The sequence below is a fragment of the Myodes glareolus genome, chromosome 2 (assembly GCF_982192425.1).
Source record: "Myodes glareolus chromosome 2, mMyoGla1.1, whole genome shotgun sequence".
NCBI classification, from domain to species: domain Eukaryota; kingdom Metazoa; phylum Chordata; class Mammalia; order Rodentia; family Cricetidae; genus Myodes; species Myodes glareolus.
The window spans coordinates 72,730,300-72,756,767 of record NC_142027.1 but is presented as its reverse complement, the minus strand read 5'-3'; the positions used below and the strand labels follow the sequence as shown (position 1 = coordinate 72,756,767).

Sequence of the window (26,468 nt, the reverse complement as noted above, 5' to 3'; positions counted from 1 at the left end):
AGCGCAGTTTTCTAACACATAACTTGCAACAAGAACCTCTTAATAATAAAAACAACCATCCTTCCCAAGTAACAGTAAAGTATAATCTTTAAAACACAACCAAACCGGAGTCAGTCTTCTTGCTGTGACCCGGAAAAGGTCTGGAGCCCAAACAGTGAACACAATCATGGACTAACACGGAGCAACAGTGGGGAGAGCTTGCCTCTTGAGATTTTGAGTCTTTGCATGGAAATGAAGATACACTGATAAACGATGTGGTGGTTTGAATGAGAGAGACCCCATAGGCCCATCTATATGTATGCTGGGTCCCTAGTGGGTGGACTGACTGCTTGGGGGAAGGATTAGGAAGTGTGGTCTTATTGGAGGAAAAGTGGTGTGTCTCTAGGGACGAATTTTGAGGTTGCAAATGCTCATGCCAGGCCCTGGCTCAATCACTCTGCCTCCTGCTGGTGGATCAGTTGTGAGCTCTCAGCTACTGCTCCAAGGCCATGTCCACATGCTTGCTGCCTTGCTCCCTGCCATGGTTGCCATGGACTCACCCTTTGCAACTGTCAACAAGGTCCCAATTCGATTCTTTCTTTTATAACTTAATTTAACCACGGTGTCTCTTCACAGCAATAGAACAGCAACTAAGACAAGTGAACAGGCAATTTATGGACGGCTTGAACAGCAACAGATATATGTCATAGTTAAAGAAAGGCAGACTATATAGCACATTAAAATTTAAGTTGGCAAGCTGGTTTAGACAACCTAAAATCAAACAGGAACATTGTCATCTTTATGTGTTCAAGTTACCTGGGACCCAAAATGCTAAGGCAGTGTGTCCACTCAGAGAAAAGCAAATGCATGAACCAGAAAAGACAAAGGCAGTTTGGTTTCCCAGGCTCCTTCCAGCATACCTTCTTATTATTAAGTATATGTCACAGCCCTGGGTCCAGCTGCTTTTGAGGTTACAGAATGAGCACAGGCAGAAAATACGACCCTGAAAATATTTGCATCACACCGGAGGGAAGCAATCACCCATCTAGTGAGACTCTGCAGATGGCATTGCCGGGAGGCATTAGATATCTCATGACTACTTTTGTAAAAGAGTCCCTTGCAGTTCTCTTTAATAAACTGAGTAGCAGAGATCATGCACCCTCTCTACACATAAAATTCTTCATTTCTGATACTGTCAAAGTTTAATAGGGAACCCCCCCACAAATTAACCCTATTGCTTCGACCTGGGTTTTTTTTTTCAACTCGAGACAGTAAGCTATTTGCACACACAGCACAAACACAGGCATATACAGTGTTTAGATTAGACAAGTGTTCAGCTGAGACTTGGAAAGAATCAGGCCTTAGACTACAGGCTTCCGGTGGCAGAACTGGATTTCTAGTTGCTGGCACTGGCTAAGTCTCTCCCTCCTTAAACCTGTTTTCCGATTTTCATAGAAGTATAGACTCTGTTAGAATCGTTGTTTAAGGATTAATTGTTCCTTCAATTTAGAGCTGAGCTAATTTTAGTTCTTCCTATAGGCTCAGCATGGGTCATGCACATTTTAAATTGCTTAAGAAATATAATATAGTCTGTTTAAGGAGACAAAGGAAAGACATACGGAGTAACCTAATGCAGTGCACAATTTATTTCTATAATCAAATAAATATATATTTCTCTGAACATAGCTGGTATGTTTGGGAAGTTCAGGGGAAAACATGAAGTCTCCCCATGGCCTGCAGTATTTAGAAATATTTCACGCAGAGCACAGGATTGAAGCTGACCCTTGGGAAAGCAGAGGACGGCTGAGGGCGTTCTCGGGAGAAATGAGAACACAGAACCTGGAAACAGACAAGTATCCTCCTAATCATGGGGATGCGGATTTTACCAAACAGACAAGAGAAGCCTGACCCACGAAGACTAGAACAGCAGCACAGATTAAGAGACAAACTGTGTGAAGGTGGAAGTTTCTAGACCAGCCACTCAGAGTCACAAGGTCACAAGGCTTTGAACTCCGTGTCCTCTCCATGTGGGCAGAACAATACAGTGCACACAATACAGGGGCTTTTACCAAAAAAAAAAATGTGCTACATTCTTGAAAGTGTTTCACAAATAGTTATTTAACGTTAACAGTGAATATCCCCTTTCTTACATGTGGATGACTGATGGACATGGGGCCACACATGCCACCCTACACATGTGGAGGTCCGAGGCCACTCCAGGTGTCTGTGCTCATCTTCCACCTTATTTTGAGGCAGAGTCTCTGGGTTGTTCAGATATGTAACCAGGCTATCCGGTCTGTAAGCTTACACACTCTATTAACTCTAGCTCCCCTCTTATCTCAGAACAGGAGCACGGGGTTTGCTTACATATGATCATATCAAGCTTTCTATGGTTCCAAGAATTTGAACTCAGGTTCTCACATTTGTATTCCAAGCACTGTACTCACTGAGCCATCTCACTAAATCAGTACCTAATAATTCTCATAAGTCATGATCCACCATATATAAAATATCAACATATTTCCTTAGTAATTTTCTTAGTTTGTACTCAGCACATTGCTTAATGCTTCAAAAGATAATACTTCATATCTATGCAGTTTCAAAATGCTAATCAACTCACCAATTGTATTTCATCCTAAACCATAAATGGTGTGAGAAATTTCTGGCAGGATGAGGATTGCGTCAATTTTTAAGACAAACTAATTCAGAGAGGCAACTGAGCTGATAGTGACGCTAAGCAGAGGATTTCTAGCTCACTGATGTAGTTACCTGTATAAAACTGTATGTATTCCTTGTGCCATTTAAGCTTCAATCTCCGAGGATAACTGGTTTTATCTTCTCACAAACTAATATGTATCTTAGCTGCTTTTCCTACATTTGCTATGGCTAGAGGTAGCTCTTAGGGACTCACTATTTGACACAGGCAGACAGACCTTAATATGCTTAAAGAATCCTTCCTAAAGAAGATGAATTTTGGTTAATGTTAATTGCTTTGCTAACAGTTATTGAGCTATAGTTCATCTCTGTCCAACAAACATTCATTTTTGGATGTTTCCTCCTTAAAGTATTTAGTTTTTCTTTAAAAATTTCATACACAGATGCAATCATCTCCATCCACCTTCCTCCATCTACATCTTCTGGTACCCACCCACCTCACTGCTCTCCCAACTTCATGTCCTCATCTCTCTACAAATAATTTAGTCCAGCCAATGAAAACTGAGCTTTCATCACTTGCATTTCTTGTTTTTTATTACTTATTTTAAAAAAGAAAACAATCTTTTTTCATTTTGCATACCAATCCCAGTTCCCATTCCCTTCCCTCCTCCCCTTCCTTCCACCTAACCCCCTTCCACTCCATCCCCCAACCACTTTTCAGAGAGGGTTAGTTAGGCACATTGCTTTGGGAAAGGTTCAAGGCCCTCCCGGCTCTATCTAGGCTGAGCAAGGTATCCATCCGAAATAAACAGGTTCCAAACAAAAACAGTATAAGCAGTAGGGATAAATCCTGGTTCCACTGTCAGTGGCCCTGAAGTGGCCCAGCCATACAACTGTCACCCACATTCAGAGGGTCTAGTTTGGACCTATGGTGTTTCCTTCCCTGTTCAGCTATTGTTGGTGAGCTCCCATTAGCTCAGGTAGACTGTTTCAGTGAGTGTCCCCATCGCGGTCTTGACCTCTTTGCTCATATTCTCACTCCTTCCGCTCTTCAATTGGACTTTGGGAGTTCAGTTCAGTGTCCAGATACAGGTCTTTCACTTCTGAATGGTTAGGGTTACCCCCAAAGTATTTTATGATCTTTGTGGCTATTGTGAAGGGTGATGTTTCTCTGATTTCTTTCTCAACTTCTTTATCATTTGTATATACTGAATCAATGACTCTTGGTTTGATAGTGCTAATGCCATTGTACATATGAATGTATTTATATGTAGTCCTATGAGATTACCACATTTTTCCAATGTTTGTTACCAGTTATTTGTCTCTTGAGTGTATGACATTTGATATATGGTATTAAATGCATTTATATGTTAAAAGCTAAAAAGATCCTTCCTAAAGAAAATGCAAATATTTCCTTCACTAATTCTTCTCGACATTTCGTCTTTTACTGTTTTGATGAGAGTGATGAGGCACCTGGATCATCTCAGACTTGAAAACAAAGGCTATTCCCAAGTGAGTGATGGCAGATGGGTGGAAGAAGCGGAGTCCCAGAGAGTTCTGGGAGTGTGGCAGCGGTCCAGTGCTCAATCACTAATCCTTGCTTTCAGGAAAAGAAAGGTCCTCACTATTTAAATCTATGCAATGCAAAACCTTCCCTAATTCTGACAGAAATTGCTAATGAAGGCAGAATGAGTGTTCAAAGTACAAGTTAAATGCAAGGTGCTTATGTATTGTAAATAAAAGTATATACTGGTAAGTATCAAGTTAAATAATATTTTTGTGAGAAAGAATGACGGGAAAAGAACCTAAGAAAAATGACCCTGAAAGAAGAGGCTTCTCTGTCAAAGGTTAGAAGCATGGCTAATGCAAGTGAATTGGAACAGGAAAGTCATTCAATGGCTTCCCCTCCTAGAGGGATTTAAGGAAAGAATAAATAACTGGTAAGGGACTAGTACACACCACATGGAAAAAGTCCTCTATAAACCACAAGGTGATAAGGGCTTTTGGGTGGAATGCTTCTGGAGACTTAGCTTTTGCTGCAAAGATTCAGTAAACAACTTTAAATAAGACTTTTGAGTGTGAAGAGCTAAAGAAATCTCCTCATCTGGACTTGGAGAAGGGGTTCAGCTGTTAAGAACTGCTTTAGCAGTACTCAGACACCCAGTACCTGCATCAGACAATCGGAAACCACCTTCAGTCCAGCTCAAAGGATTCCATGGCTTTTCCTACCACCTTGGGAACCTGAACACATGTACACACACACACACACACACACACACACACACACACACACACACACACACATGCTCACGCGCACACACACAATTAACAATGATATAAATGTTTAAAAGGTCAGTTTTCTTAGGAAAAGTCTTCGTCTTGGCCCCTAAAATCTCAGAATGCGACAAGAACCTCACTTCTGCCTCATCCAGAGATCATGCTGGCTCACAGAAGCCCTTCACACTGGGTAAGAATCACTACTAGATGTGATCTTCATCCTTATGCCCCTTAGAAGTGAGGCTATTCCAATCCACCCCATTCTTCAACATCTACTCATGCCATTTTCTTGCTAAAAACCTCTGGTGTCTCCTCTGTCCCCACTTCTTACAACCTGACACCATCTTATATTTACAGGTGTAAAATGTAAAATCACCTGTCACCCACTCCGCCCACTATAATAATCAAAAATAGAGCTTTTATCCATTTCTTAACTTCCTCTTGGCTTTAAGATAGAATAGATTTTGTTCTTTTTTTATCTTCTATCTCTACCTGGAAAGACTGTTTTCCCACTTGCAGATGTAGATTATTATTTTCATTTTATTGATAAAGGTGTGTGTATGTCTGTGTCTTTGTGAATGTACAATGTGTGTGTGTATGTGTGTGTGTGTGTGTGTGTGTGTGTGTGCAAAGGCCTACAGATACCCTAACCAGGGTGTCAGTTCACCTGGTACTAGAGTTACAAGTGGTGATGAACTGCCCAGAGTTGGGTGCTGGAACTGAACTCGGGTCCTTTGGCAGAATAGAAAGCACCCTTAATCACCGATCCGTCTCTCCAGCCCCATCTTTTCATCCTTCAGGCTCTAATATTTTTAGCTCCACCCGAGCCCCACAGAAGCCTGAGAATAATTTGTTTACCTGTCTACCTCCATTCCTGAGTGCAAATCTCTTGAGGGCACTTCTGCCACGTCTTGTCTGGTAACATGGTCACAGTCTGTGTTCTTTGTATGTGATGACATACACGTCTACAGAACTTTGTCAGTACCTACAAACTATGCTTGGTTTAGAGCTCTGTTACTTTCATAAAGATCTATGGTGCACTTACACTATGTCAAATGCCCTACAAGCGCAGGGATGAGCAGCGAGCCCAACAGATCAATCCCCGGAGGAAACACACCCCTCTGGGAGTCCTTCCCAGGCTTCCTTCCACTTGAAGGCACTGGAAAATTTTATTGCTCTTCGTCTGGCCTAACAGGGAACCCTGGTCTAAGAAGCTGTTATTCAATGTTTGCTGAATAAATAAAAGCATCAGCATTCTCTAGCTTGCTTATTCATATCCTTTCTAGGTCATATTTCCATAATTGACTATGCAAGAGAAATGGAAGTTAATATTTACCGCCCATGAAATGCATTTGAATATGGAATCTAGCAGAAAAGAGGAACTCCATACAGTTCGTGAGCTGCGTGCGGAGCGCAGAGGGCAGGGGCTCCCGTGAGAGAACATGTGTGTGTGCTGTGTGGCAGGAGATCTCGGTGCTTACAGAGTGATGAAAGACTGGAAGGAATGAAAAGGAAGGGGCAGTTTGCAGATACAGTTTGTTGCAATCAAAGTATTATACCTTGTTGTGATCGCTGTTAATGTCAACTTGCCACAAATAAAATCACTGAAGTAGGGAGCCTCCCAGTTGCCTCTGCCATGGGCTGTGCCTTCTGTAGCAGCTCCAATAAAGCGGTATGGCAGAGGGAAGATTATTCGATCTTTGTTTGTTCCAGCTTTCTCCTTGCCTCCAGGTGGCTGCTACTGATTCCTTCCCTATATCAGAACCATTTTCTTTCCAAGCTTCCATTGTACACTAAAGACCAGCAGTTCTCCGGGAATCTTCTGGGATTCTCACACAGGATTGGAGTTACTGAGACACCCAACCTTTTGAATACATCAACTATGGGTTGTTACGCTCTAGACAGAGCTATCACGGGACAACACTGACTGCTGAGGCCCTCGGCATCAAGGACCACATAACTAGAGAGCTGAAGTACTCAGCTATGATTCTGCGGTGGTTGTTACTTTAAAGATTACTTAGTTTAATACACACACACACACACACACACACACACACGCATGCACGCGCACACACACATATCCTTTGAGTTTTGTTCCGCTAGAGCACCTGACTAACATACACATCTATCAAAATGGTATCACAATAGAAAAATGGTGTTTTTTAAAATACTATGCTATTTTCAGTTTAATTTCCAGCTGTGTATTATATACCACAAGTGACAAAAAGATAACAATAAATTCAAATTTTATAAATAAAATATACAAGATTCAGCCAATGGAGTCACAAACAAGAAGAAGAAAGTTCGAAGGAAATCTCCTGAAAGGTACAAAAATTGGTGTACTCAGAGATAACATTTTAAATTTCATTTTGTGCATGCATGCATGTGTGTGGAAGTGTATGTTCCAGCTTACATGTGACGGTTGGAAGGCAATTTACAGGAGTTGTTTCTCCCCTCCCCGCATGTGGGTTTGGTCCTAGGAATTGAGTTCGGTTTCCAAGCTCCATAGCAGGCATTTTTACCCACTGAGCAATCCCCTTGGCCCCATAAATGAATTCCAAGGACAATGTCCTTGTGCTTGTTAGAGCGAACTGGTATTAAAAAGTGTGGTTGCATTTCAAACTCCTGGTTGAATTTTTTCTGGTGGGCAGTGAGAAGAAGAGAAAAACCTTATGACTCATTAGACCCTTAATGGAAGACACTGAGAGAGAATGAAGATACTGAAAATTAATTTTTCTCGATGTTTTGAAGCTGCTTTCATCAGAAACATTCTGTTAAAGTATGAATAGCCTCTTTCAATAACAAAGCCTTAACCTGAGAGCAAGCAGATAGACGGTTGTTTTCTCACTCAATCCTAAAGACTATTGACGTATTTTTAACTGTAGCATTTACAATAATATCTGTAAGCCACTCAACTCGTCTTTCCTTAGTCATGAAATTAATCTTTGTCTTTAGCACTTCGCTTATTTATGACTCACTAACGTCAATTCTGCAACCTTTTTCTGTTGTCGATAATAAAATGCCATTATTAAATGATCAGCAAAAAAAAAAAAAACAACCAAAACACTGAAGTCTTCTATTCTTCAACGCAAAGGTGATTACATAAATTATGGGAGGATGGGACTTACTTATTCAAACTGAGGGTTGAGCCCTCATCCCAGTCTATTGTACTCTACACACAACACCTATCTCGCAGACTTTTCAACTTTGTGTATTTACATGGGTATCTCTTTAAGCGTGGTATTTTCAAGAGTATCAGGTAGATAGATCATTTATTTGCCAACAACCTTTCAGAATACTAGCATCCTGTTGAGCTACTCTGGCTATGGTTAATGTACATTCGCATGGCTGAGGCTGTACTGTATGTACTGTATGCATAAGTGGTGAGCTTTATTTCTGAAATTAAGCTGCTTTAGCAATTTTCTTTGAAAGACTATTAAACGTTGAGATTTTTACTTTCTGTTTTGTGATATCCAGAGTGCCTTGCACACTCACAACACAAATAACTCTACTTCATACTTTAAAATAGCATTTCCTACAGAAATTAAGGTCCAAACGAGAAGCAGAAGGAAAGAGAACATGAGCAAAGAAGGCAAGACCAGAGGGAACCTTCATCTGACGATGGATGGCGATACAGACGGAGACTCACATTGGAGCACCGGACTGAGCCCCCCAAGGTCCAAATGAGGAGCAGAAGGAGGAAGAACATGAAAAAGGAAATCAGGACCGTGAGGGGTGCGGTCACCCACTGATACAAGGGGACTGATCTAATGAGAGCTCACCAAGGCCAGTTGGACTGGGACTGAACGAGCACGTAATCCAGTCAGATTCTCTGAATGTGGCTGGCCCAGAGTCTTTCTGAAAAGCCATTGACAATGACGCTGGGACTTGTTTCCTCTGCATATACTGGATTTTTGGGATCCAGTCTGTTTGGATGCTCACCTTCCTGGACCTGGAGGGAGGGGGGAGGAACTTGAACTTCCCACAGGGCAGGAAACCCTGACTGCTCTTAGGGATGGAGAGGGAGGAGGAGAGGGAGTGGGGGGAGTGGGAGGGTGTTGGAAGGAGGGGCGGAAATGGAAACTTTTATAATTTAATAAACTTTGAAAAAAAAAGAAAAAATAAGATTGGCCCTATTCATTCCTTTAGTATTCAAGCCAGGAGCACAAAGTCAGCATGAGGTGCAAGTCGATAGTTCCTTGTTGTGACATTACCCACTTTGAGATTTTGGTGACTAGGAGTCTTTTCTATTTGGACTGTATAGGTCACTGGGCTTTTATGAAGATAAATGAAAGTAATACAACAGAAACAAACTGGACCTCAGGCTATCAAGGTAAAACAAAAAGCATCATTAATTGGTTTATTATTTTCCATCTCTAAATCTGGAGTTTTGGAGGTGGGAGGGCTGGATGGCAGCTGCCCCGTGTTTTACCTCAGCTTTCTTAAAATATCATGAGGTAGGGAAAAGCTGTGCATTTTGTCTTCCACAGTGCATATCCCAGACTCACAAACAATACATACTTTAAATAAGATCATACACAAGCGAGCGTCAGCATACTTCCCAGTGTGCCAGCTCGATGCATTCTGTCTGGTGCTCTGTTTTATAAACAACTGGCCAAATAATCTCACTGGCTGATTCAGTCTCCCCACTGAATTTGTTGACTTATGGAACTGATTAGTGGTCTGGGATTTAGAGACAAAGATTTTTCTTCTAAGCTCTGCCTGACAGCACAGATTGCGGATTTCCAGCCTGGTGAAGATGTACTGCCTGGTGATCTCTTGCTTTGACAAAAGCTAGCATATATGTACACCTGAGCTCAAAGACAGGGCCTGCCTTTAGTTTTTAATGATGAGATTACCGTATCACCCTCAGATACCTTAGAGATGCTGAAAATGCCCTGCATAATTAACAAGTCAATTCAACGGGAGTCTTTTTTTCCCCCTTTAGGATGAAAAATGAAGCAAATCACTATCGATAATGGAAGCAAATGCCTGTCATCACTCATACTCCGCAGCCAATTCGTCTTACACAGAAGATGTGTCTCCGAGTCGTTTGGGGAATTCAATGAATGGTACAGGTGTCAGTCTCCAAGATCAATGGGCAAGGCAAAACATCCAAAAAATCTTTGCTTGCTGTAGAACTTTTGCAATTATATCTCCTACAGATCTTCCACTCAGTGCTGCAGCTGATACTGACATCACTTTTTGTTAGTCTGAGTCACTAATGCAGGGTGCATAGTCCAGACACAGAGCAAGGTACTTGTAACACAGCAGTGGAAGGAGATACTTGTGACCTTTGTCATGGTAACAGTTAGTTAAAAATATTTTTTAAAAATTTGTTGTAAGTTCTGTGGGGTCATATTTACAGACTAGAAAATTAAAAGGCAAAACTAAGGTTTTCCCAGGATCATAAAGTCAGCTAACAACCTGAGATGAAACCTAAGTCCTGGTGGCTACAAGAGGATAGTTGTTGTTTGTGAAGAGGAGGTGAGTGAAGAAATTAGAATCCAAGCACTTGTAAAGATAGTGAGAAAAAGAGTAATGGTGGGCAAAACTGGGAGCCTGAGACAGAATTTTCTAGGCACTGGAAATATTCCAGTGAATAAAATATGAGCCTTCAGTTCTTAGCTCAAATCACACAGAGGAAGTACAAGCCACCTTGAGTCAACTATTTCAGTCATTCTGAATCTGGACTGGGAGCCTCGTTAGCATAAGCCACCACACAACAGCGTATGCCTGCCTCACTCTGCATTGTTAAGAGTGTCCATAGAAGTAAATACAGTGTGGCAAGACTTTTTAGAAATGGAACGAATACAAAGGGACTTAAAAATAAAGTGCTAATTCCTCCCTTATTAATTCTCCACATAAAAGCTCTGCGTTGACTCATGTCTGCTCTAAAGAACAGCTAGAGCGCTTCCAGGGCGTTGCATCCTGCCCTCACTGGCCTGTGACCACTGAGTAGCTTTCAGGGACTCTTTCTGGCCACAGAAACTTCTGTACCCTTCTAATGTAATCCGAGCCACTCTGAAATAGGGCCCAGCAACTCCTCCACACAATCTCTTTCCAAGCTAGTCAACTCATTTTTCTCCAACCCGGCAGGAGCTTTCTCCACCAAGTGATTGCCTGCTTCCTTATCTGAAACTTGATTTTTCTAATCTTAGCTTATGTGTCCTGTTCCTATTCCTCAAGATTCAATTTAAAACTAACCTCTGCTGAGTACATGGCTTTTGGGGATCTCTGATCGTTGAAATCTCATGATTCATCTGATCACTCCACAGTACCAGAGGTATCTGACATCAAGTTTTGGTTTTACGTGAAGGTCCAACCAAACTCTAATGTTTGGAGAACTGGAAGGAGCCTTTAAATTCCCTTTTGTAGTTCCATAACTAGAAGGCTTTTAACCTTCAGCATGTTGATCTGTATGAAAGTGCGGTATCTGCATGACAGCCATGGTTAACAGTCAATCACCATGTGGCAGATGCCTGAAACAACACCAGAGGAAGCTGTCTAAAGTCAGGCAAATAGAATGTTGTGGAAATTTAGTGGAGCCAGCTGGGCAAACTACAGATTTATCATTGCCAGCTATATAACCTACTTTTAAAACAAAATATTGGAAAAATATTTCAGGAGATACTGCAATGATAACCCTGTACTTTAAGCTAATTAAAAATCTTAGCTGAAGTTGCACAATAAGTTCATGTAAATTTGGAACACAAACTTCAAAACTGAAATACCCAAGATGAGTTTACCTCAGTGGTTCACAAACTGCTACATAACACAGAATTCTAGGGAGGTTTTGTTTTGTTTTGTTTTTTAAAAAAAGTTCTGATGTCTAGGTCACAGCCATATCAACTAAATAATCTCTGTGATGGAAAAAAATCAACATTCTTTAACTCTACAGTTGATTTTTATTGTGCAGAAATGTTGAAAAACAATCTTGGACCCAAGAGATTAAGGTTGGAGCTAGCTCCCTGGAAACGCTGATGCTTCCCAAACCTTACCAGCCACCAGGCCAACACTCCTGACGTGCTCACTGGACATCAACTACATCCATTGGAGCTTTGGGGAAAGGCAAAGTGTGGGGCCCCATCCAAGATTCCTGATATCAAAACGTACATTTTAATCAGATCCCTTTGTAGTCAGAGCTACTCCCTGGAGGTTGGGTCAGTTCTCTGTCACAGCAATGCCACTCAGAGTGTGCACTTGGGCTAGAAGTGACAGTACCAAGGTTGGCCCAACCTTCTGGGATCGGAATCAGAGTGTGAAGGTGGTATAGATGTGACCACTGCCACCGCCACCGCGCAAAATCTGGCCCAACCTTCTGATCAGAAACTCTAGAACTGACTGAGCAGTATCATCTTCCAAACACTGGCAAACATGAAGAATAACTGCACTTTATTTGAGATGGTTCTCAAACTCACTAGGTAGCGAGATGATCTTGGATTTCTGATCCTCCCCTCTCCACTCATAAAGTGCTGAGATTAGTGGTATATGCCACCAAACCCTCTTTTATGTGATGCTGGGGACCATGACCAGGGCTTCCCACATGGATATATAAACACTCTACTGACTCTGCTTCATGCCAAAATCCATAATTTAGGTTATTGCTAAAAAACACTGATTCCAAAGTTCTAACCTTAGAGGTTTTGATCCTATTGTTCTAGGTGATTCTGTGATAGCATCGTTCGAGAGCGTTAGAACACAGGACAGGACAGGAGCCATGCTCTTCTGCACAGGAAATGTTGGGGTTTCCCCGTCCAAATTATCAGTCATCAAGGACAAAGAAGTAATCGTTACAACCTCCCCAAAGTAGAGCCACCAGATTGCAGTAAAGTTCCTAAACTTTACTGTTTAAAGTAAAACTAAAGAATTCAGTTCTTTCTCCTTTTCCTCCAAACTAAACCAGTCGCTCCTGGAGCTTCCTAGATACAGTCTTCATGAACTACTATTTATTCTGGGATAGGCTCCTTGATGACGCAGCTGTCTTCAAGACACTCCTGCCCCCCCCCACCAGTAAAACTTTGGCCCATGTGTCTGTAAGCAGACCCTTGATGTGGGAGTCCCCTCTGTAGGCCCTGACATATGCGCCTGCAAGTAGCCACAGTAAATTCGTTAGTTCAACAAGCTAGAGTTGGGTGGAATACTTCGGTTTCCTGTTGGCATCCTATCAATGAAGAACAGGCATTTTTTTTAACATTTCCCCCAAGAAAAGCCAGGCGATGCCCAATTAAATTAAACTTCAATTGCTTTTCACAAAGATGAGAAGGCTAAGTCTACGGCTGAGCGTGTGATGAGTGCTTTGCTCACAATGACACAAGTCTCTGCTCAAGTGCTCCACTTCCCCGAAATTACTCTTGACTACACTTCAGCAAGCATGGGTTTCTCTAAACAGGAGAAACTCAGGCCACTTCCTTCCATGAGTGAAAAATAGCATAAATTTGACATTAATGTCAATCCACCACACATACACACACACACACACACACACACACACACACACAGCAGAAACTGAGGCTTCAAAGCGCTAATCTTTCCAAGTTCACACAACTGGTAAATGGGGAGATTTCTATGGTACCCACGACTATTCAGGTATCCACACAGTTCCTGTGTGTTTCCTCCAGTCTGGAGTGCGGCAAATGAGCCCAAGTGTATACTGAAGAAACAGTAAGAGTGATGGCTCCCATGGTTCCTAAAAGAAGAGGCAGTAGGTAAAACTGCTGCAGAATGGCTTAAAAGATTTCACCAAAATACTATGCAGTAGGTTTGGTAAGGCTGTGCAGACATAAGGTTACATGGATGGAGGTCCCACGCTCTATATCAGTGTCAGAGCAAGCAGTTTATGAAGAGCAGCCACACTAGCTCTTGGCTGAATGCCTGCTCGGTACCACTGTCTACGGGACACTAGAAAAAATGTGAAAACGTATATACACACAAACAGACACATCCCACCCACGTCAAACTTCCCTAGTCAGATAATGTGAAATAGGAAAACAGATCCAATCTCTTTAAAATTACCAAACATGTTGAGGAAAAAAATTCTCAAGTTCAATGCTTATCCATCTAAAATAATAGCATCATAATACTGATCTGTCAGTTACACTCCCTTCTTAATGTTTGGTAGGTGTTGTCAGAGGGATGCATGCACACAATATAAAGAAATATTTGCTAGGAATGGAGGGATAATCATCAGGAAAGAGACCCTGGGGCTACAGTGTAGCCTGGGTCCAGGACTCTGGAGTTAAACTCCCTGAGTTCAAACCCGACCTGTTATTTAATATCAGTACAGTCACGGGGTAATTATTTCATTTCCCTGTTTCTCGGTTTACTCAAAAGGAAGAGTTGCAGTTCCTGTTCTTACATATGTCTAAGATAAAAGCAAAATTTCTAGAAATTTCAAGCAAGTACTAAACAATTAGAAAATGCTCAGTAAACATTAACTACAAAGGCAGACACATCTCAAACCTACGGATTTAAAAAAAGTTCCTGGGGTGTAGGAGTCGGATTAGTGGGAAAAGGAACTTGCTGCCAAGAGTGAAGACCTGAGATCAGTCTCTGAAACCCACATGGTAGAAGGGGAAAATCAACGCCCCCCAAAAAGGGGATGCTTCACGGCATGTGCACTCCATACCCAAACACACGTAAAAGAAATAAATGTAAAAATATAATGAAATCATGTCAGCACATAACCATTTTATTTTCCTGAGTCCCCTTATTGAAGATATATAATCCCTCCCTTAAATTTCAAGGCAATATGCCCTGAAAACACCAGCCCACATGTGTAATCATTCAGAATTTGTCCCTATTCCTTTATTTAATTTTGACTAGGAATAAATAATTAAACTAGCCACTCACCATAAACTTAACTACCATGAGTTATGCACATAGCCAAGGTATGCTTTTTGCCAACGTATAATTATCCAGAGAGGACCCAGCCTGTGCTGCAGGGGCAGTCAGCTGCACACACAGTAAATACTCCAGCTGCAACTGTATAAATAAGAGATGCAGTTTGTTCAGAAGGGAAAGAAGACTTTACAGTTAAAGAAAGCACAAAAAAAAGGGAACTGTCAAAACAAAAGACCAACAACCTTGCTTGAAGAGACAGACTAGGCAAGTATGGATGGAGAAGAATTTGTATTCTGTATGGGATTGCTTCAGTAGTATCACTAGACAATAAAGACAGCTTATGGAATAAGGAGCTCTAGAAAATGAAAAAGAATGTGGGACACTAAAGGAGAATGTTAATAACAGAGATTGAAATTTATCTAGAAAAAAACAGGAAAAAAAACCGACTGAAATACACTTACTAGAGAGAAGGATGCTGAGCAAGAGGATTGCCTATGCCTATTCTAGTGCCCTCAGGTGGAACAGAGCTGACGAGTTTGAGGAACAGCAAGGAGGACAGAGAGCAGGGGCGGAGAAACCTGAAGGCAGGAGGTTAACTTACATCAAATCTTACTAGTCAAATTTCAGCTTTCTTCTTAGCAATGTGCACAGTAAATGAGAAACGAAAAGAAAAGGAAGAAGTTGAACAAGCTGAGCAAGGAAACGTAAGGTTAAAGGATCCCCTAGAAAATAAACAACTGCAAATGTCAAAGACAGCGGAGGCTGACTCAGGTTTGTATGCTTATTGAAGGTAGGAGGGAATTGCATCATTGTTTTCAAATTCAGTACAAAACCAACTGCACTGCTGGATCCAACATCTTTGCCATTTCTAAAAGTCCTTCAAAAGTTAAAAATAGACATTGTCAACTTATAAACTTGAAAAGTTTCAGATTTTAAACCTGTCTTTTATAAACGTATCATTTTGCAGAGAAGAGACTGTTAAAGATTCAGCAGGGTGGAATCCGGGTGACCTGGTCCTAGATTCAAGCAGTTACAGCTCTCGATGGGTGATGCTGAGTAGATGCGAGCTGTTCCTTCAGGGTCTGTACTACGTTATTTTTTCACAGCCATTGACTGAGAGCCACAGCCACCCTGAACTTGAAGGCCTTAGGGCTTTAAGCAGCGGGCAGGAGAATAAGAAAAATTAGATGTGTCTATTGCCGAAATCTGCCCAACTGTTTTTGTTTGAAGTAATTCAAGGAGAGAAAGCACATGTGTCCCTGCGGTTTGGGATCTTGGAAAGTGTTCATTGCTTGCTAGAACAAATAATTAAGTCGTACCCAAACAGGGAAGCACAGATGCAGCTAGTCCGTGAGTGTAATGTGATCTGTGCAGATGTAAACAGATGCGTAGATGAAGTGAGGAATCTGTGGCCAGGTGCATTTGCTGAGCATACATGGAGTTGGCGTGCCATAGATGGGGCAGAAGGACTGAGAGGGGCTCTGCTATGAGGGGGGTGACTCATCATCCTGTGCCTTAACTTTAATGCTGCTGTGACAAGTGACCCTGGACAAAAGCAATTCGAGAAAGAAACTGTGTATTCCAATGCACAGTTTCAGGATCCGTCATAGCAGATCAAAGCACGGAGAGCTTAAAGCCGCTGGTCACATCACAAGCTTAATCAGGAAGCAGCGAGGGCTGAATAGGAGCTGTGGTTCATTTTCCTTTCTTCATTTATAGTCTAGGAGCCCAGACAGGGGAATGGCACAGCGCCGCCCACAGTGGGTGGGTCTTGTTACCTCAACTAACATAATCAAGATAATTCCCCAATATGCTCAGGCAGATGTCCACTTCCTGGGTGATTCTAGGTCCTTTCAAGTCGATGATACCAACCATCATACCACATGAATAAGACTGACGATGCTCAAAAAAAAAAAAAAAAAGAATCAGCATGTGTAAAAACATGAAAGCATAAAACGATGTAGTACATCATTTTACTTACACTATTAAGTCATCTGTCACTTCTCAAATATACATTTGTTTATACATCTCTCTAAAGTTGAGCTGGAGGATCTGTTTCTACAAGATCCCCTATATAATGCTGATGATGCAGGTAAGGGGACTCCACACCTTCTGAACTATTTTACTTATTTCAATACCCTCCAATGGAAGCACATCAGACTGTTTTGCCCAACAGCAGCCAATGCAAAGAATTCTACTTCTGCAAAACAGCTACTGTCTATGAGCTTCTTGCAAACAACCACTCCCCAAAAATCCAAGCAAACAAAACAGGCTGTCTGGCTCTAATGACAAGATAATAATAATGGATGAGATTTATTAAGAATTACTATTTAGAACACTTTTCATAAATTGTCTCACTTAATAGATGCAAAATTCCTGAGATCTAAGGACCATTACACTCTCATTTATGGAAAGGATGAATTAATGACATAGAAAAGTTAAAATTACCAGCCCCAAGGCACACACAGTCCTGCTAAGCCCCATCCTGGATGGCAATGGACATGCAGGGGACTCTTTGGGACTTTGCGTGCACCTCAACGATACGATGCAGTGCTTTGCAAACTGATGACTTCATATCTGCTTACAATATGCCTCTCAGGGAAAGAGGGGTAAGCCACAAAAAGATTTACTGGGCACACATTTATTTTGGCACAAAAGGAAAGAAAGGGAGTATCAAGGGTTTAAGAGGGTATATGTCCCTCTCATCTGATACAACCCAAGCTCATCTACATGGGAGAAAGTTTATGTGATGGACCCAAGGCCACACATTAGCTATCTCATGCAGCCAAGAAGACACTAAAGGCAACTTAAGCCTCACCAGCATTCAGGAATCCACTTAGCTATGTGGTTTTAAAAAGATTCTAAACCCATGTATCCCACCTACAAATACATTATAAACTGTGGGAGAGCACCATTTCAATTGTCTCTTGTTTTCCTTTTCTAAGTTAGCAGTTACATTGCAGCAAGAATTTCCCCATCAAAAAAGAAATCTCCCATCAGGAAGAAAGTGACAGATCCAGGTTAAAGGAGTCAAGGGAGTTAGTCCTGGTGATACCAATAAAGTGCTGAACTACTCAAGGAAATAAATGGGTCTTGTTCAAGCTTTCCACAAATATAATTTGGAGGCAATGTTATTAACAACAAAATATGCATTTCTAATAAATGCCAGGAATACCTTCTTTAGCTCCAAATCAGGTTACAAAGATTTTTTTTTCCTTTCTAAAAAAATTAGCCAATGGAGTAAATGAATTCACAAGTTAAGAGTGACAGCTAATTGTGCTACTGAGAGGAAATAACATGAGGAGTGTCAGCCCTGCATGGACCAAAGTGCTGCTTGGCAGGATAAAAGCTTGGTCTGGGGATACCCGCTGGATAATGCATCCACTCACTTCTCTTTCAACTCAACCTACAGGTATAATTTCATAAGGAGTAATGACAATGTCCTAAAATACAGATGACTCTAGAAAACAGAATTAGATACAGCATTGCTTTTCTGCCAAAAGCTCTAACAAATGTGCTCAAGCATGTGAAAGAGGAAGAAAGTCTGGGCCCCAAAGACCCATCATGTCTTCAAAGCTTTTGGAGGCATCTGTATGTATGCCCTTATAACTAGATACACGATTCCCTTGACAATTTTCCCCCAAGCAAACATTTGGTTCTTGTTTCTGTTCAGAGTTGGGCAGGATGAGCTCCTGCTGGCTTTGGCTGTGTCTATATGCTTGTGACTAGTGGTATCAAAACATCATATGCTTAGTATTGTATAGAAAACATAACTGGATGACTAACTTCTTACATTTACAATTAGATTCCTAAAAGTCAGATACAGGCAGTTCTGAAATACGTTTCCTTACACTAAAATCATAATGAAGTTAAAATATTATGAGATATAATAAACCATAATTATATTTATGATTGACAGCAATATGAAATATTATAAACTTAGAATTAAGGAATCCAAATTACCTATATGTTAAGTGTAAAAAAAGAAAAAATGAAATATGCATTACTAGAATAAACAAGAGACTGAAATTTTCAGTCTAGGAAGAGTAGGGTGTATGTGTGTGAGAGAATGTATATGTGTGTACATGCATGGTTCTGAGTGTGTTTGCCTGTGAGTGTGTGTATGAGTATGTGTGTGAGAGAGATTGTATATATGTGTGTGCATGCATGTATCTGAGTGTGTTTGTCTGTGAGTGTGTGTGTAAGTATGAGAATGTATATGCGTGTGTGCATGCATATGTCTGAGTGTGTTTACCTGTGAGTGTATGTATGTGAGTGTGAGAATGTATATGTGTGTGTGCATGCATGTGTCTGAGAGTGTTTGTCTGTGAGTGTGTGTGTAAGTATGAGAATGTATATGTGTGTGTATGCATATGTCTGAGTGTGTTTACCTGTGAGTGTGTGTGTATGTGAGTGTGAGAATGTGTGTGTATGCATGTGTCTGAGAGTGTTTGCCTATGAATGTGTGTGTATGTGTGTGAGTATGGTTTTGAGTGTGTGTTTGTGTGAGTGAGTATATGTGTGTGTGTGTGTGTGTGTGTGTGTGTGTGTGTATGTGTGTGTGTACTGAGGACTGAACCTAGGGCCGTCAACATGCTAAGCAACCGCTTCACAATCTTCTTGTTCTTTTCAGCTCTCCTTTGACCTCATGTTTGTAAACAGGGTTTCTCTGAACTGCCCAGGGTGGTCTTAAACTTAGTAGCTCAGATAGGCCCTAAAGTTCTGACCCTCCTGCCACATCTTTCCTAGTATAGGCCTGTGTCACTAAGCTTAACAGGAGTGAGTAGCTTAAAAAAAATGGGAAGAAAACAGAATAAAACCATCTTTAAAGTGGAATAGAATAGAAAGTCAATACAAAAATGTTCAAAGACAACAAACTTGGCAAAAACATTGTGCAACACAAAGAACAAAGATGATATTGTGTAGATTTAAGTTACATAAAATGTAAATGATGAAGGTCTTTTTCATGGAGTAGCATAAAATGATGTAACACAGAACTACAAGGTTCATATGGCATATAAAGAAGTGTTCAGCTTAACTCAACAAAAAATAAAAAATAAAGCTTATGTCTTAAGGAGGCCAACACACACACACACACACACACACACACACACACACACACACTATGTGTGTCAGACTTCACTATGTATCCTCAGCTAGTTAGTCATGTATGGCTAGCCAGTGTAACAGATGTGTGCACACACTGCGGCTTCCCACTTGGATAAGGGTTCTGAGGACGGAAATACAGGTCTTCCAGCTTTCACAGCAAATGCTTTACCCACCAGGCCAACTCTTTAGCCCACAAGTTAGGTATCTAAACCACTCCAATCAAATTTGTATTAATGTGAAAAAAATCTGCCAAATACATGTTGTGATGACAAGGAAGCAAGTGAACAGGAAAGCAGACGAGGAACAGCTGGAGAGAACGTAGCAGGGGAAAAAAAATCTAGAATGTGCCTAGGTTAGGGAGAGTGGTCTGGAAAGAATGTCGCTTTGATGGTGTCGATGTCTTCCCTTCAGGGAATACCAGAAACACACCCATGTTTGAACAAATGTGGGTGTAATGACTCCACAGTAAGCACCAGAGCTGTGCGCCACGGCAGAACGTCAGAGCCTGGTGAAGAAGACAAAGGAAAGAACAGACTGGATTTGGCTGTGGTTGGTGATTTGGGAAGGACTCCGAGAACTGGGCTTCTCTCGTGATTCTATTGTTTGTCTTAAAAAGTCTTCTCCTGAAGGCTTTGCTTGATGAAATAGCAGTGACGCTCACCAGCCAGGACTGAAAAGTGGCCATTCCGTCATTTCTCCTGCATCCTTGTTGTGTCTGTGGTCAAACATGGGTCCTGAGTGCACTTGCTTTTATTTTCATCCATCCCATCACCGGGGCCTTGCGGGACTGTACCCATGGCATGGTTTATAATCCACCTCCAACCTGCTAAGTACAGGGCTAGCAATGCTGTTCTTCACACGCTTTCTGAGCTGCAAGCTCACTTGTGCCTTTATAATTCTGCCCCACATGCTTGAATTTCCTTCCCAAAAATAATGCAGAAAAGAAAGGACTGGAGGGTGTGGGGGGGTTTCCAGGGTCCCCCCCCCACACTCCAAGACTACTCAAACCTTTTGCTTCTTCATGCTACACAAAGGGGCTTTCCATGGCCATCTCCCGTCACTCCAGGTGGGTTCAATATGGAGCCCACTCACCAGTCGGACAGTGACGCTAACCTTAGCTTGCAGCCCCTCTCCACAGGCAGAGGGCACTTCCTGTATTTTGCCCCCAATGAAACGAGAACAATACAATTGGTTACATCATCATCATTCTCTTTGCGGCATTGCTTAATCTCTTCAAATGGATCTCCCGTGAGAACGTATAGAACAGAATAATGAGCTTTTAAATTTTATGTAAAATATTCCTATTAATACCCTCCAAGCTGCAATTGTCTTTTTTGTAGCAGTGTTCCAACACAGCCCTGCATTTTTGTTATCATTCCATTTGTAGCGATTCTTATCTGCCACTGCAAAAAAAAAAAAAAAACCCATTTGCTTTGTACTCAATTACATATAATTAGTCTTTTCTCCATGAACAAAAGAGCAGGTGTCTATCAGTTCTCTGAAGATGTCATGGTAAAGATGGTTTGGACCTAATGAACCAAACAAAACATTTCTGGCAGATGCGTATAGTAACAAGAGTTTTTTTTTTTTCCTTTTTTTCAAACAATCAACTGCTTTTGCTCCCCACCCACACAGAGTGGAGAAGAAAAGGCATGTTAACAACTTAAAGGCTTATAATTTTTCTATTAAAAACATGAGTTGAATTTGAATGTCTCTCTGGCATTGTTTAGCCTTTGTCTCCACGTAGGAAAAGAACTTTAAAAAATTATTATTTCATTTGACATTTTTTATTAGTACGGGTTGTGGGAGAGGGTCAGGAGGAAGTTCATTAATTGACGTAAGGATGTTGTAACCTAGTAGATAGCATTGTATGCATGTACATCTCCTGGTTTTGATCGCTATTTTGTATGGAACAATGGTATTAGAGAAAGCTCTGTGAGTACAAATGTGTTTGCTACAATATCTCATTTTGCTAAGATCTAGCATTATTTCAAAAAACAAAGGTAGGGTTGGAGCTCAGTGGTTAAGAGCACTGGCTGCTCTTCCGGAGGACCTGGAGTCCATCCCCACCACTCAGATACCACTCACAGTTATCTGTAACTCTAGTTCTGAAGAATTCACCACCCTCATTTGACTTCTGGGTACATTGTACACATGGGGTTCACAGACACACAGGCAGGCAAAATACCCATACACACAAAATAATAAAATAAAATTTAAACTAGTAAAAGGTAAACATTATGTAGGTGGGAATCATTTAGCCAATCATTGGAAAACCTGTTTACAAGAAGACACATCCATTCATCCAGCCAGCCAGCCAGCCAGCAAATGTGTATTATGCATAATAGACTATTATAAATATAATAAAGGACCAAAACAAAACTTCTTCACATGGGAGCTTACGTTCTGGTCAATGAGATGAAATAAATAAATAAATAGCAAAACAAATATGCTGCATAGCCACAGAAGTTAAAAGCAAGAATAAAATGGATATAAATTTGGATCTAAAATGGCACCCAAAGGTCCATCTGTTTAAGGCATGTTCCATACTGCAGCATCATGGCACACCCTTAATAGACACATGACATAGATAAGAGCCTCATAACCATAATAAAATGGATGACAGAACGTAACATGTATATTACACAATGCTCTGACTTAAAGAAAAGCTTAAAATACACCAGACGATATGAAGAGTGGTTTCAGCATATGAACAGAAGAGGTTATTTTTAAAACAGTATGTGTAATGTATGTTATGCTGGTAAACTGTCCTGTGTTTTTGGAGCTCACTGAGAAGCTGGCTCTGAAGTGAGATGGTTCCCTAATCTCAGAACCCAAGCACATTGATCTCAAAGTGTCCTTCAGGTCCCCTTGCTGGAATAGGCTGCCCCTCACTACAAGGTCATCCAAGAGTGTGATCATCCTGCCCTTGAGAAGAACTAGAAGGTGAACTGTCTCCAACAGAGGTTACTATTGTTTAGCCCATATCGTAGAGCTCCTGTAGTGGGAAAGAGAAACCAGTTCGTTCTTGGGATTAACTCCATCTATGGGTTAAAATCTCAATCCAAAACTCAAGTTTACTGTCTCAGCTTCCCAGCATCTGTGAGACATTGTGATATCATCTCTATATGTTCCTATTTGAGAATCTCACACAGGTATACAAAAAAATAGAATACATCTAACCCTAATTTCTGTCCCCAGTTGTTCCCATATCCCCACTCACCAACATGGACCACTGCCAACTTATTTTTTTCTTCTTCACTTGGAAGCCTCACCCAAGGGACCCTCTGTTATGCCATAGACTTCCTCTTCCTAGAATTCCCAATGACGGCCTCAATGAAGTCTTCCCTGTTGATTTCTGCTGAATGTTTGGATGATATCTTGCTACCTGTATATATCTGCCTGTCTATGCAACTATCTCTATAACACTTACTATTTACTCCTTTATTTTAAATTGTTAGGTGCTGAATAAACTCACTCATCCAAATGAGTATTCGGCTATAGCATATCATATCTAAACAGGCAAAGTCAAATTTGGGAAGTTATGATATTGATAATCAAGAAAAGCAGAATTTTTTTTCTTGAAGAGAAGGTATGAATTATTAAAACAATAACTTTCATATTGATATCTAAATGAACGTTAGAGTGTGCACACTGAAGTTATTTTGATAATAATTTGTCAAAGTTATTCACGGCAGATCATCTTAGCTTAAAAACAATGATATAAATTTCTGAGTTTAAATCAGTTCTGTGAGCATTTTATAAAACACATCATCAGTGACCCTTAATGCGTGTGGTGCATGTGTATCAGGAATTCTGGTGCTCTATGTATTTTTCATGTATGCCTGGAATACATGTGCATGTATGTATGCATGTATGTATGTATGCATGGATTCAAGTATGTGATGTGCCTAGACTCAGATTTAAGTTATTTTTCTGGCAACAATGAAGGATCTGTGTGCTTGGATCCCATGTTGTTTGCTACCCTCTTTCCTCTGGGTAGAAAGTGTTACACACCTGGCTGGGTTCAGGCAGCCTCCTGAAGAACAGAGAGAGAATGGCTACATGACTTGTTTAGGGAACAGATCAGTTTCTATCAGTTTATAACTTTTTCATTTAAATGGTTTCAATTTTGATGCTTTTTACTTGTATACAATGAAGGCTCCCCCTACTACTTTCTCTTACTCCACTCCAATCCTTCTGACCTCCTTTTTCTTCTCAACTCTTCCCTCTCCAACTTCCCTGTCCTTTCTATGTGTCTTTCTTGTGGTCTTGGCTGCTATGTGTGCATGTTTACTATGGCTTTTTCACATGCAGAAGGCGATATTTTAAAGAACTCCTCTAGGTCTCCGTCCTGTCACCTTCTCTTCCGAAATGTCCCCAGGGTCTCAGGATGGCTGCTGCAAGTGGTAACATTAATTTTTCAACTTTTAAAAATGTCCTTTGGGTGGTGTTGAAAGAAAATGCTGCTAATGTTTTGCTCTTTAGTCATTTCTTGTGTTAAACATGGAACTGAAGTCTAGAGATACCTCACAATCAACACGAGGGGCACAGCTAGGCAGTTCCCTGCCTCGGTTTGTAAGTGTGGCTCTCCCAATCAGACGTTCAAGTGCAGATGCAATAGATGGTCAACATATGCAGGGAGTACGGGCACTTCATTCTTCTCGCCTGAATTGAAAGCTTGAACCACTTAGAGAATGCATTCATGGAAACACAAATTAACAGTGCAAACCACAATGAAGCAATCAACTGCTTTGCCAAAAACCGAGAGAAAAGTGGAATGGGATTCTTCATAATAAGATCTTTTCTTTATTGTAATTCATATTTTGTAATGCACAATATTAAGTAAACAAAGAAAATTCAAAAGGGGTGGACAGGAACGTCTCAGCTCTTTAAGAGTTTTAAATCTTGCCTCAAATGCCGTTGTTAATTTAAGATTTACAGCATATTTTATGCTGTATTCATTGTTTTCAAAATCCAAATACATTCCCTCGTGCCTTGATGAACTGCATTTCCCTTCTGAACTTGTCAACTCTAAAATGCTTCTGGGAGATTTTTTTTTAAAAAAAATCGTTAACATTCGAAACTTTTATTTCAAGACTGTCTTTAAGTCCACGTCAGATCTACCAGTCTTTACGAAGTCATTCCAATTACATGTACTGAACACCATGATGATGTTCAGATGTTGTCCTTAACCACAATGAAATGACATATACATATGTATCTCATGTTTGCCTGAAGAAGTAATGTTTTCCACCAAAAAATATGTTCTGAGAATTATAATTCGTTTGTCACTTTGGTCCAAGATTTAAATATCACCTTGTGTTGGAAAGTCTGTATTATTTCTATGAGTGCTTAGCTCACTGACAAAGAAACAACCCAGTAAGAAGACATGTGCATCTAATGGCTACTGAAAATCTTTCAAGCACCCTGCCCTCTCAATGAACACATATCTCCTCTGATATAGAGCTTTATTTTCTATAGAGAATAAGAGGCTAATGCTGCAAGAAGGTTAAATGGGGAAGACTAGTTCATTTATCAGCGAATAGTCCAAAAAGCAGCATGGCTGTGTTGGGCCACATATTCAATTTGCACAGCATTGAAAATAGCTGATGTTCCTTACTGTAGTCACTGTTTTCGTCCTTGGTTCCATCAATGGTACCATCTGGATGCATCTGCAGGAAATATCCCTGCTGGCTGAATAACCTTGTCACAATCCCTTTCAGCTGGGGTTCTGCAAGACAAGATGAAATAATTATTCGCTTTTTATTTTGTTTATAAAAATGCACCACTTGCAAGTTGTTAAGTACATTCCGTAAGTAAAGGCATAAGTGCCCATGTTATAAATATTGAAATTAGCATTTGGAAGGGGCTTGTTTCTGTGTAATAGCTATGCCATTCTTCTTCCTAGGGGCAGAACCATAATGCTTTGAAATCTGTCATGTGTCAGTAAATATTAAAACTAATTATGGTTAGAAAACACAGACAAGTTAAAAAGTAAATCATTCCCCCTTCTTCTACAGATGGTGTCTTCCTACAAGATGTCCCCAAGTTTATGGCTCTATTCCAGCATCACCGAAAAGGCAAAAATGCCATGACAGCTCCTATGTTTCCTGACATCATAATTGGGATCTGGAAGAGTTCTCATTTCTGTATGTCAAGTACATGTCAGAAGCACCTGGGTTTTGAAATTCTGGTCAAATTCATTCAAAAAGAACTACAAGCAAGATGAAATCTGTGCAGGAATGAGACCTGCACAGTTACCCTTCACCACAGAGGGGCCCAACAAAACTCATGTCTCTAACACAATGCAACACAGCAAAAGCCTCAAGTCAGAAACACTTCTTCAAAAAAAAAATAAAGCCATAGTGGTCCTCACTTTTAGACATTTTGTATAACTAAATCATCAAACTTCTTGATAGAGCACATTTATATTTCGGCATATCAATTTATATAAATATTTACAGGTCTTCCATTGTGATGATGCAACAAACTGGTTTCTACGGCGCTGCCATCCTTTCTTGTCTAGTGCTGGATGGAAATTAACAGAATATTTACAGCTCCAGCTATTTCCTAAAACATAAGCAGAAACAGACAGTGCTGTC

General features: G+C 40.7%; 1 protein-coding gene across 3 annotated transcripts in view; it reads right to left on the bottom strand.

Annotated features, from left to right (window-relative positions):
* Nucleotides 1-26,468, bottom strand: part of Fgf12 (fibroblast growth factor 12) — a 532,634-nt gene that overhangs the window by 187,394 nt on the left and 318,772 nt on the right. For all 3 annotated transcript variants that reach the window (XM_048453929.3, XM_048453928.3, XM_048453927.3), the window contains one exon: nucleotides 25,487-25,597. In XM_048453929.3, coding sequence (XP_048309886.1) covers nucleotides 25,487-25,597 — 111 coding nt within the window. The remainder of the gene's footprint in view (nucleotides 1-25,486; nucleotides 25,598-26,468) is intronic.